This window comes from Zonotrichia albicollis, chromosome 5 (genome assembly GCF_047830755.1).
Source record: "Zonotrichia albicollis isolate bZonAlb1 chromosome 5, bZonAlb1.hap1, whole genome shotgun sequence".
NCBI lineage: Eukaryota > Metazoa > Chordata > Aves > Passeriformes > Passerellidae > Zonotrichia > Zonotrichia albicollis.
In genome coordinates this window covers 5,657,863-5,670,410 of record NC_133823.1, presented here as the reverse complement: position 1 = coordinate 5,670,410, position 12,548 = coordinate 5,657,863, and the positions used below count along the sequence as shown (strand labels likewise).

General features: G+C 46.8%; 1 protein-coding gene across 2 annotated transcripts in view; it reads left to right on the top strand.

The window, feature by feature from the left end:
• Positions 1–9,224: 9,224 nt before the first annotated feature.
• The window catches only part of DDRGK1 (DDRGK domain containing 1), a 51,244-nt gene continuing 47,920 nt past the window's right edge, over positions 9,225–12,548 (top strand). For both annotated transcript variants that reach the window (XR_012580347.1, XM_074540572.1), the window contains exon 1: positions 9,225–9,385. Coding sequence is in view for 1 of the 2 variants with exons in the window: in XM_074540572.1 (XP_074396673.1) it covers positions 9,298–9,385 (88 nt within the window). In the remaining variant the exon portion in view is untranslated. The remainder of the gene's footprint in view (positions 9,386–12,548) is intronic.

Sequence of the window (12,548 nt, the reverse complement as noted above, 5' to 3'; positions counted from 1 at the left end):
GGATGCTGAGAACAGTGGGGGAAAGCCTTTAGAGGAGGGGAGGCTTTGCCCCAAACACAACAGGTATTGTAAATGCACAGCAGTAGGGGGATAGAATATAAGAAATAAAGATAGTGTAGAAAGTGATCTTACCCCTAATGAGCTGCAGCTGGGCCAATTATCAAAGATTAGAAACAGGCCTTGACTTTAACAGCTGTAACCAATGACAAGAAAAGTGCTATAAAAGAGTGGGGTGGCTGCTTGAGAAGGAACTGGTATCAGCTGGCTGCTTTGTGAAGAAGAAAGAGTTGGTGCTCTGAGGAGATACCCACAAGAACCACCAAGAAGGTATGGAACTTTTGTGTAAGGAGCAAGCAGCATGGAACCCCTGCAATGAGATGACAGCCACCTTGATGAGGGAAGGAATAATTCATCTGATTCCATCTTATCAGAAGGCTAATTTATTACTTTTTTATACTATATTATATTAAAGAATATGATATTTTACTAAAGAATACAGAAAAGATACTTACAGAATACTAAAAAGATAATGAAAACTTGTGACTCTTTCCTGAGTCCCAACACAGCTTGGCCCTGATTGGCCAAAGAGTGAAAACAACTCACAGCAGAATCCAATGGAACAATCACCTGTGGGTAAACAATCTCCAAACACATTCCACATGAGCACAGCACAGGAGAAGCAAATGAGATAAGAATTGTTTTCCTTTTCTCTGAGGCCTCTCTTGCTGCCTGTCAGCTTCCCAGGCAAAAAACCCTGGGTGAAGGAATTTGTTCAGGGAATGTGAATTTCACAAACAGGCACCCACAGTTCAGTCTCCAGCCAAGCCAAAATTAAAAAGGATTTTTTTCTGTCCTGCACCCAGGAAGAGAAATGCAGTCCATGCCTGCAGCTGTTTGTGCCAAAACCAGGATGTGAAATGGTGAGCAATGTTCCCATTAAGCAATGGGAGTCTGCAATCTCAACAAAATGCTCTGGATTTATGGGAGTTGGCTGGAGAAGTGGATTTTTGCAGCTAAAAGCCTCTCCTCAAGGCAGCAAAGCCATTACAGCTGTGAGTCCCCTGGGGACAACCTGAGGGAGGAACTGCTGGGTCACAACTGCTCCCCTTTTCTTCACTTGCAGCAAAGAAACCAAATTCCATTTTGGCATTTCTGGTTTTCTTTCCCCCTTGTGCTGGTGTGTTTTTTGGAGACAGGAGAGAAGTTCTTTGTTAATTTGGACTGGAAATCCTTTTCATCCAGGTCTTGGTCACTGCTGGTGTGCTGTCGGCTGAGTCACAGATTTTGAGGGACATTTATTACAAATGCAGCTGATGCCCCGAGAATGAGATTAATTTGTAATTAAATAGGGCTTAATGGAAACACGGGGGAAGGGACAGGTGAAATTAAAGAGGGGCTGCAGTGACTGACTTTATAACTAATGACTTGTAAATTGGTAACAATTTACATTTTGAAAAGATACAGGAAACTCATTAAGGCTTTAGACAAACAGCTCGATGGGCATGAGAGGAGAGCAGAGAGCTCTGCAGGGGGAGCAGCTCTGAATGACAAAGACACCCAGAACAGCAGCAACCTCTGAACATTTCCACCTCAGCCGTTTCTGTGATGGTCACCCTCCAGGACTGGCTTTGGGAAGAAAACCAATATTTCTATCTTTGATTTTCAGCTAGCAAATTCCAGAGGAGAAGCCTGCCTGGTGCTGGGACCATGCTCAGATAATGCAGCTGGAGCTAAGTCATGGAAAACACCTCCAAGATCAGCCCAACTTTTGATCATCACAGCATTGTCAACCAGCCCAGAGCTCTCAGAGTCACCTGAGTAATTCCTTGGACACCTCCAGGGATGGGAACTACAACAGGTCTTCTCTAGAAATGTGTCCATGCCCAAGAAACACTGGAATAGTTTATAACCAAAAGAGATGAAGAAAAGATTGTAGATGAATTGCTGAAAAGACAGCCATAGATGCAGTCACAGCCATAAGAAGAATGAGGGATTTGTCTCTACAAACAAGCTGTGGGTCTTCTGGTAGATAAAACCAGCACTGGGAGATAAAAGAAACAATGGGAAGGATTCCACTGATTGATGAATGGAAACAGATATTTGCTCTTACAAATAAACTTTAGGTTTGCTGATAAATGAAATTAGACATTGAAAGATGAAAGAAACAATGCGGAAGAAAAACTCCTAATTTTGTAACAATTAAAAGGGAGGGTTATACATTAGAGGGAAATCTTTGGTATCAGGTGTATCAGGAAGTCTGAACTTCTCAAGTACCTCAGAAAAGGGGAAAGAGAGAAGGGAAATGCAGCCAAGAAATTGGGATAAAAAGGAGGCTGTATTGTCCAAAAATTTGAGAGATCCCAGGGAATGCCCCATGGCCTCACCCTTTATTCAAATAAAGTTACAGGACTCCTCTGTCTCCTTTTTGGACATAAACCTCTGATGTTTGTGGATTAATTTTCCTAACCACCACAAGGCTGAACCCTGTGCTCGGGGCATTAACCAGGGACATCCAAATCCACCCCACTTTTGTGGCTCCACTGTTCCCCAAAGAGCCTTTGAAAGGTTTTGGTTTGGTGGCCACAGGAGGGAAAGCATCTGAATTTCACTTGTAGGGATTTCTCTTCACCACTATTTTTTTCTTTAATCTCCTGTCAGCACAACAGTCTTGATCTCCAACTATTTTTGAAGACTTGCTCAAAGAAATCCTTAGCCTGGCTGGATTTCTTTTAGATTTATATCTTTACTGGCATTATTTGCTTCAAATTTTCCTCCAGCTTTTAAGGCAAAAAAGGCATTTATCTGATCAAGTCCCACTCCCTGCATCACTCAGACATCCTGGCCCAGAAGCAGCTGTGGCTGAACTGGACCAGTCAGTGAAACCTTCAGGGCAGAAATGAGCTGTTATAAAACACAACACAGAGGGAATCACCTCACAATGATTTCAAGCCTTCAATTTTTGATGCATTTCTTGATTTTGTAACATTGTTTTCAAGAACAAAGATTCTATTTTGATTATGACCATGACTTGTGTTTAAATTTTGCTGTTTAAGGGAGATTTGGAAGCTATCTCAAGCAACAAGAAACCATTTTATTTCTCCTAAAACAAGTGACAAAACTAGAGCAGTGAGAAGGAAGCAGCAGGGCCAGAAAAGAGCAAGACAGGTCTCAGAAGCTTCTTCAGGGGCTTTGGGGAGGTGCTGAGCTCCAGGATGGTGCTGGGGAGCTCTGGGTGGAGCTCACCCCACATTTAGGATCACCAGCTCACTCCCTACAATTATAAAATAATCTGCAGCTCTTTGGCACTCTGATCCAGATCCTTCCCAGAGTGTGATCCTGCAATCCAGAGCACTCCCTGGAAGGTGCTGTGTGCCACTGGCACAAAGGAGGATGCAGAACCACTCCCTTCATCAGCACATTTCCAGAGCATTTGGAAGAACGGCTGAAGTTCATCTCCAAGTGGTTGGGAGCTGGAAGGCAGCACTTGCAGCATTTCTCCCTGTAAATAAATCCTGCTGCACAAAGGTTGCATCCCTGCTGGGAAATATGGTGTGTCCAGGCACTGAAAGGTATATCTGTTGGGAAGGATGAAAGTTTGACAAGAAAGTCTCACAGATGCTTAGCAGGAAGGTTTTTGAATGTAGAATCTGATGAAGGAATAGAGATGGAAGCAAGTTTTGATATAGAAGAAAAGAATTGCTGAGCCAGTCTCACTGGATAACCAAGGAGGCAAAGGGTGTGTTAGTTAGAAGGGATTTTTATGACAAAGAACAAAGGATAAACCCACCCCAAACAAGAAGATGTTTTTACCAAGCAGAAAGAGAGCACAGGCAAACAAGTCAGCAAAGGGTGCAAGTAGAAAAATACTCTCAGAATTTTCCATTGCAAGAAAACTGAAAAACAACTTCTAGCTTAAACTGTAATGCACTGACTTTTAGTGATTGGAGAACAGTAACATGAATATGGTAATTACAGTAGTTATGATAGGCTAGAGATAAAAGTTAAGGTATAGATTGGTTCTACTGTATGAAGATGCTCAGCAAAGGAAATTATAGAATGCATTGTGAGCAAAAGAAAAGTCTATAATGCATTGTGACCCAAACTCAGGGTCTGCAGGCCTGCCTGCAGCTGGAGCTGACAGCTGTAGGCACAGCTCTGTCACCCCTGTTGGGAAAATTAATCCACAAACACCAGAGGTTTATGTTCAAAAAGGAGACAGAGGAGTCCTGTAACTTTATTTGAATAAATGGAAAGGCCATGGGGCATTGCCCTGGGGTCTCTCAAAGTTTTGGGGAACGCAGCCTCCTTTTTATCTCAATTTCCTGCCTGCATTTCCCTTCTCTCTTTCCCCATTTCTGAGATACTTGAAAGTTTCAGACTTCCCAGAATGCCTGATACCACAGATTCCCTCTAATGTATAAAACTCCCTTTTAATTTTTAATTCTTACAAAATTAAGGGGTTTTTCTTCCCCATTGTTTCTTTCATCTTTCAATGTCTAATTTCATTTATCAGCAAACCTAAAGTTTATTTGTAAGAGCAAATATCTTTTTCCATTCATCAATCAGTGGAATCCTTCCCATTGTTTCTTTTATCTCCAAGTGCAGGTTTTATCTACCAGCAAACCGTTTGTAAAGACAAATGTGCTATTCCTTTCAGCCAGGACCCTGGACTGCTGTAACACCTTGGATACAATAAACTGCATTTTGCAGAGCCACCTGGAGTCCTGCGTCCCTTATTTCGGCTCTTACATCCATGGGAGAAAATGGTTAGAAAGTCCTTCTGCACAAACTTTCTGAGATGATTCCTGGCTCAAAGCAGTCCAGGAACAGCTCCCAGCAGGCAGTGTGCATCCAGCCACCCTCTCCTGGAAGGCGAGGCAAGCTGACAAGTGTGGAAGAGGGCGTTTTGTGCCAGTTGGCCCCGGGATACAGCGAGTTCCTGGATGCACTTTGGTTTATTTGCAGGGAATTAGAGCCTCATTACCGGGCACCGGTACCTGGTGCGTCTCTGGATCGAAGCCTCGGGGCTGCTCTGCCAGCTGGGTGAGCTCTCCAGGCTGCTCAAAAAAAGTGACACACGTGGATGTGGCTCCAGCCCCACAAGGATTTACATTTCAAGGGATTTTAGTGCAGAGGTGGAACTTCGGGGTGGTTTAGTGATGGTTTTGGCAGTAAGGGAATAGCTGGACTTGATGATGCAAGAGGGCTTTTCTAACCTTAATGATTCTGTGATTCTATGTAATTCCTCTGTACAATGAGGTGTTTGAGGGGGAATGTGCTATTTTACCTTTTGTCACAGTAAATTGAAAAAAGACCAATTTTCCCTTAAAACAGCCTGTACTGGGAATCAGGCAGTGCTCCCACGCTGGGTGAGAAAATTCCCTAGGTCTGCAAATACTGTATTATTGTGATTAAGGATTTACAACTGCTGGGACAAGCAGAAACATTTTTAAGCTAAAAGAAGGCAGATTTAGAATAAATACTAAGGAGGGAATTGTTCCCTGTGAGGGTGGTGAGCCCTGGCACAGGTGCCCAGAGAAGCTGTGGCTGCCCCTGGATCCCTGGAAGTGTCCAAGGCCAGGCTGGGAGAGGTTTGGAGCACCCTGGGATATTGAAAGTGTCCCTGCTCATGGAATGAGATGGTATCTAAGGTCCCTCCCAACCCAAATTATTCCATGATTCCGTGATATTCTTGCAGTGTTTGCATGACTGAGTGGAACCAGTCACGCTCCAGCAGCAGCCACCAAATTCAATCACCACCCACAGCTCATCACAGCCTTCACACATTCTCCCAGTGTCCTGGTAGAAAGCCAGCCCCAAAATCCTCTGGAATTTACACGGTTATTGAGGAAACCAGAGGGATTTTTCCAGACTTAAATTAAGAAAATCCAGAAAGGCTTCTGTGAAACGCAACCCGAGGGATCTCAAATATTTCAGAAGACTCTGGTGTTGTATCGAACCGACCCGAGCATCCCACGCTCGGTCCTTCCCCGGCAGTTTAAGCTCAGTTTCTACGCGGGATATTGGTGACACCTACAGGAAAAACTCCTCTGCTCCCTCTGCAGCCCGGAGAGGAGGAGCAGGTGACATCCCACCATTACCACCACCTCCTTATTAAAGGCAGTAGGGACCATGCAGGGAAATGAACCACTCAGCACCGACACAATAAACCCCTCAGCACTGACACGAGTGTGTGCTGGCTGCCTGCAGGGCTGGGTGACAAAGAACAAAGGGGTTTTGGGAACCTCCTGCTTGCCCACGGGTACTTTGGCCAAAGCTGAGTCTGGGGGGAGTTGGGCTGAGGGAGAAGCTGAACCTGAGGGGAGTTGGGGTGGGTGAGCTGAACCTGAGGGGTGTTGGGGTGGGAGAGAAGCTGAGCCTGAGGGGGAGCTGGGCTGAGGGAGAAGCTGAACCTGACGGGTGTTGGGGTGGGTGAGAGGCAGAACCTGAGGGGATTTTGGGTGGGTGAGAGGCTGAAACTGAGGGGGAGTTGGGGTGGGTGAGGAGCTGAACCTGAGGGGAGGTGAGGTGAAGAAGAAGCTGAACCTGAGGAGGATTGGGGTGGGAGAGAAGCTGAGTCTGAGGGGGAGCTGGGCTGAGGGAGAAGCTGAACCTAAGGGGGAGTTGGGGGGTGGGTGAGGAGATGAACCTGAGGGGTTTTGGGGTGGGAGAGAAGCTGAGCCTGAGGGGGAGCTGGGGTGGGTGAGAGGCTGAACCTGAGGAGGAGTTGGGGGGTGGGAGAGAAGCTGAACCTGAGGGGGAGCTGGGGTGGGTGAGAGGCTGAGCCTGAGGAGGAGTTGGGGGGTGGGTGAGAAGCTGAACCTGAGGGGTTTTGGGGTGGGTGAGAGGCTGAACCTGAGGGGAGTTGAGGTGAAGGAGAAGCTGAACCTGAGGGGGAGTTGGGGTGGGTGAGAGGCTGAACCTGAGGGGAGTTGGGCTGAGGGAGAAGCTGAACCTGAGGGGAGTTGGGGTGGGAGAGAAGCTGAGCCTGAGGGGGAGCTGGGGTGGGTGAGAGGCTGAAGCTGAGGGGGAGTTGGGGGGTGGGTGAAAGGCTGAAGCTGAGAGGGATCTGGGGTGGGAGGGAAGCTGAACCTGAGGGGGAGTTGGGGGGTGGGTGAGAGGCTGAAGCTGAGAGGGATCTGGGGTGGGAGGGAAGCTGAACCTGAGGGGGAGTTGGGGTGGGTGAGGAGCTGAACCTGAGGGGTTTTGGGGTGGGTGAGGAGCTGAACCTGAGGGGGAATTGGAATGGATGAGAAGCTGAACCTGAGGGGTGTTGGAGGGTGGGTGAGAGGCTGAACGTGAGGGGAGTTGGGGGGAGGGAGAAGCTGAATCTGAGGGGGAGCTGGGGTTGGTGAGAAGCTGAGCCTGAGGGAAGTTGGGTTGGGTGAGAAGCTCCAGATGGCCCAGCCAGAGCCCTCTGTGTGCTCATCCCCAGCAGGGCAGGGAGATTCTGCAGGTGAGACCCCTCCTGCAGAGCTGCTCCAGCCCTAAGGACAACAGCAGGAGGAGCTGCAGCTGCTGGAACAAATCCAGAGGAGGCCATGGAGACGCTCCCAGAGCTGGAGAGAGCTGGGGGTGCTCACCTGGAGAGGAGAAGGATCCTGGGAGAGCTCAGAGCTCCTAAAGGGGTTCCAGGAGAGCTGGAGAGGGACTGGGGACAAGGGATGGAGGGACAGGATACAGGGAATGGCTCCCACTGCCAGAGGGCAGGGATGGATGGGATATTGGGAAGCAATTTTTTCCTGGGAGAGTGAGGAGCCCTGGCACAGGGTGCCCAGAGCAGCTGTGACTGTTTCTGGATCCCTGGAATGCCCAAGGCCACGCTGGACAGGGCTTGGAGCAACCTGGGACAGTGGGAGGTGTCCCTGCCATGGCAGGGGTGGCACTGGATGGGATTTAAGGTCCCTTCCCAAACCATTCCATCATTCTGTGCTCTCAAACCATGACTTTTCTCACTTTTACCTCAATTCTCTCTCTGGGCAGGGATGGATGGGATATGGGGAAGGAATTGTTCCCTGGGAGTGTGAGAAGCTGTGGCTGCCCCTGGATCCCTGGCAGTGCCCAAGGCCAGGCTGGATGGGGCTTGGAGCAGCCTGGGACAGTGGAAGGTGTCCCTGCCCATGGCAAAGAATGGAACAAGATCATCCTTAAAGTTCCTTCCAACGCAAATCATTCCAGGATTCTAAGAATGATTCCCAAAATAAGATTTTTGAAGGGCTACTACTAAAATAAAACTTTGCCATAAAGCACTCAGCCTGTAGTTCAGCTCTTTTTTGAGAGCTTCCCACTGTGTTGCTGGCCCTACATGGCTAAATTTCAGCAAATCCCTCAGCAGAAGGTGCTTTTCATCTGCTGACAGATCTGAACTCATCTTGAGCTGGTGACAGGGACACAGGCAGCTGTGGAGCCCACAGCAATGATTAATTAGCTAAACAGTGCTTTTGATCACCTTTAGATGTCCCATAGCCTCTAATTTGCATTTTCAATTTATTAAAACACTTTCCTCCACCAAGAGTGCTTTAAACAGTCACACTGGAAGCATTTCTGAAGCAAGAAAGGGCTTGATCAGCCAGAACTTCACAACCACAAAGTGAAAACGGATAAAGTTTAAAAAATTTCTCTCCTCACTCATAGGACTGGGGCAGTCTGACAAAGTTTCAGATCTAACAGTGGATGACCATGCAAAGGGGGGAAATTTCTTCTCCAGTGCAAGTTTCTGCATCGTTTTGTGCACTTTTGGTTCAGGCCAGGTCAGGACATCACTCCTGACACGGCAGCTCCAGCTTCATCCCATTCCCAAATTCCACAGACCTAAAAGAAGAAGACAGAAATTATTCAGAGGTGTAATTTAAGTTTCATCATTGCCTGGGTCACCCTGACAGCTCTCAGGGCCTGTCTGGGGCGCACCCGGAGCGGGGTCACAGCTGAGATCTCCCAGCCTGGCCCCACCCACCCAGTGCGGAGGATGGACGCATCACCAACCGCTCATAGCAGCCGTGCTGGGCGGCCAGACCGGCTCACGGCCGATTTTGTCTCATAATTTTTAATTTCCCCTTTAATTTCTGCTTTAATCCCTCCTTTAATTCCTTTTTCCGCGCCCTCCCTCAGCGCCCGCCTCAGGGACGAGTCAGGACCCCTCCCGCGGGCTGCCCGAGCCGCGCCTGCCCCATCGCAGCGCGCCCTCCGCGCCGCGCCGCCACAGGCACCCTGCGGGGCAGCCCGCGCGCGGCGGGCCTTGCGGCAGGGGAAGGAGACGGGGCGTACCAAGGGTGATGTGGGCGGGGCCGGCGCTGCGGGATGGACGCGGTTCTGCTCGCCGCCGTTGCCGTGCTGCTCGCCGTCCTTCTCTTCTTCACCACCCGCCTCCGTGGTCAAACCAGGGCAGGTGGGTCGCGGCGACGAGCGGACCGGCTGGGCTTCCCCCCTCCCCCCCCCCCCCCCCGCGGGGCCGTTCCGGTGGGCGCGGCCCTGCTCTCAAGCGGGTCCGCACGCGCGCGCGGGGGGCGCGTTACTCGGGAGCCGCCAGGGGGCGCCACGCGGCGGGCGGCCCCTCAGGGGGACCCGCCATGTTGGGGGCTGCGAGGATTTTGGGGGGCCCCGAGGGGTTTTGGGGGGTCCTGGGGAGGATTCCGGGGCTGTGCCGGTGTCTTAACCTCGGGCTGCTCGGAGGTTGCGGGGTGCGGGCGCTGCTGCTGCTGGGGGTTCCCGGTTCCCGGTCTGAGGCGGCCCCAGGGTGAGGGGCGCTGGGTTGGAAGTCTTGAGTTCTCTGTCAGGGTTCAGTCAGGGGCTCTGGGACTGGGAAGGTGGCCCTGAGGTTCCTGCAAATGAGGGGGGAATGGAGAACAGATCCCAGAGGCTCGGGATCTGCGCACAGGGTGTAGGGGGTGCCTGTCACAGTGGTGTCCCCGGGGTTCTGTGCTTGGTGTTTGTGGCTTGTTTGGACAATGGGGTCGGTGCTCCCTCCGCAAGATCGCTGATGATACAAAACAAGGAATGGCCGATGTCTCAGAGGGTTGTGCCCTTTCGGAGGGACTTTGACAGGCAGGGGAGAAGGGCAGAGAAAACCCTTCCAAAATTCAGCACAGTGCAGTTCAGTCCTGCACATGGGGGGAACAGCCCTGAGCACCGGCAGACCGGTGTGAAAAACGCCAATCGCTTGGGTTTTTTTTTAATTTTACAAGTTTAATAGTAATAAAATGGTTATTAAAATAGTAATATAATTAGAGTAATATTTGGACAATTTGAATTAGGACAATATGAGACAGTAAAAACAAAGAGTTATGGATGGTCCAGGTACATCTTTCTGGGCAAAATAAGGACACATGTTAGCAGAGGATTAACCCTTAAAAGCAATAACCTGTTGCATATTCATACATCTCATACATGATGCATAAATTCCATTCAAACACAGGATTCTGGCTGGTCAGTGTCAATTTCTTCCTCTTAATGACTGAGGCAGGAACAAGTTCGTTTCTTCTGATAACGGAGCAATAAATTCTTTTTCTCTGAAAGATTCAGGTGTCCTGTGGCTGCTATCTCAGTGCAAGTTCCTCATTCCTCTCTTTAAAAAAAAGTATCTTGCATAGTGTGAAAAACTATGCCAAGCACTTGTTTTTAGGCTTTTAAGTGTTTCATAGTAATTAAATGGTTCTAAAAATAGTAATATAATTAGAGTAATAAAAATTTGGACAGTTAGAGTTAGGACAATATGAGACAATAAAAACAAAGAGTTATGGACAGTCCAGGTACCTCTTTCTGGGCAAAATAAGCCCAAGAAAGGACCCACATTTACAGAGGATTAACCCTTAAAAACAACAGCCTGTTGCATATTCATACATCTCATACATGATGCATAAATTCCATTCAAACACAGGATTCTGTCTGGTCAGTGTCAACTTCTTCCTCTTGTGAAAAATGCCAATCACTTGTTTTTAAAATTTTAAAAGTTTAATAGTAATAAAATGGTTCTAAAAATAGTAATAAAATGAGAGTAATAAAAAAAAAGGACAATTAGGGTTAGCACAGTATGAGACAATAAAAACAAAGAGTTATGGACAGTCCAGGTACCTCTTTCTGGCCAAAATAAGGACCCACATGAACAGAGGATTAACCCTTTAAAACAACAGCCTGTTGCATATTCATACATCTCATTAGTGATGCATCAATTCCATTCATGCACATTATTTTTGCTGGTCAGTGTCAACTTCTTCCTCTGAATCCTGACGGCTCTTCATGGCTGAGTGAGGCAGGAAGAAGTTCTTTTCTCCTGATAATGGAGAAATAAATTCATTTTCTCTGAAAGATTCAGGTGTCCTGTGGCTGCTATCTCACTGCAAGTCCTCTCTTTTAAAAAGGTATCTTACATATCACAGTTTCTATTTTAACATTATGTTATAACCTAAAACTATATTAAACACACTACTTAAGATAATTAATACAGCATAACGTTCTAACATAACACATATAATACTCATTTTAATATTTGCAAAAAGCCAATCATAAAATATGCATTTTTCACAGCCAGCACACATTTAATACAAACACAGTCAGTACAATAAGGGATCTGTGCTAAAAGCAGAGTTTTTGGCTTCCAGGTGTCAAATTAAGATGTTTAGTCAGGACAAACTCTGAATTCCTGGTCAATACTTCATAGATTTTGGGGATATGGGGTGTTTTGGGATTGGAATTTTGTATTATTTTGTATTTTGTATTATTTTTTAATAGAAACCATTATTTTTCTTCTGGGGTAGTTGCTTTGATTATTTTTAATTAAGAGGGAAAACCAGCACACATTTAATACAAACACAGTCAGTGCAATAAGGGATCTGTGCTAAAAGCAGATTTTTTTGGCAGCCAGGTATCAAATTAAGATATTTAATCAGGACAAACTCTGAACTCCTGATCAATACTTCATAGATTTTGGGGATATGGGGTGTTTTGGGATTGGAATTTTGTATTATTTTGTATTTTGTATTATTTTTAATAGAAACTATAATTCCACAGATTTTGGCGATATGGGGTGTTTTGGGGCTGGAATTTCTATTATTTTTCTTTTGTGGGAGTTGCTTTGATAATTTTTAATTAAGATGGAAAATCAGCACACATTTAATACAAGCACAGTCACTCAGTGCAATACTGTGCTGGTAAGGGGTCTGTGGTAAAAGCAGATTTTGCTGGTAATAATTAAATTTTCCAACACATTCCTCACACACCTCTGCTTCCACAGACCTGGTCTAAGTCTTTCTCTTGGAAAGATTTGGAAACTGATGTAATTCCATTGGATTCCTATGAAAGAAGAGATGAACATTTGGTAAAAGTTAGGGCTGTGTGTCCTGGAGAAATAGATCATTTCTGAGCTTGAATCCTGTCATGATTTGGATAAATCCAGGGCTGTGGGGTTTGGGAAGATTTCTTTTCTCTTTAACCATTCAAAGTTCTAAATTTTAACCCAAGCATTTGTTTTAAATAGTATGAATTATTAAAAAAAAAAAAAAAACCTTTAATACTGATTTTGAGCAAATTGGTTGAAGTTAATTTATGTCCAGGAC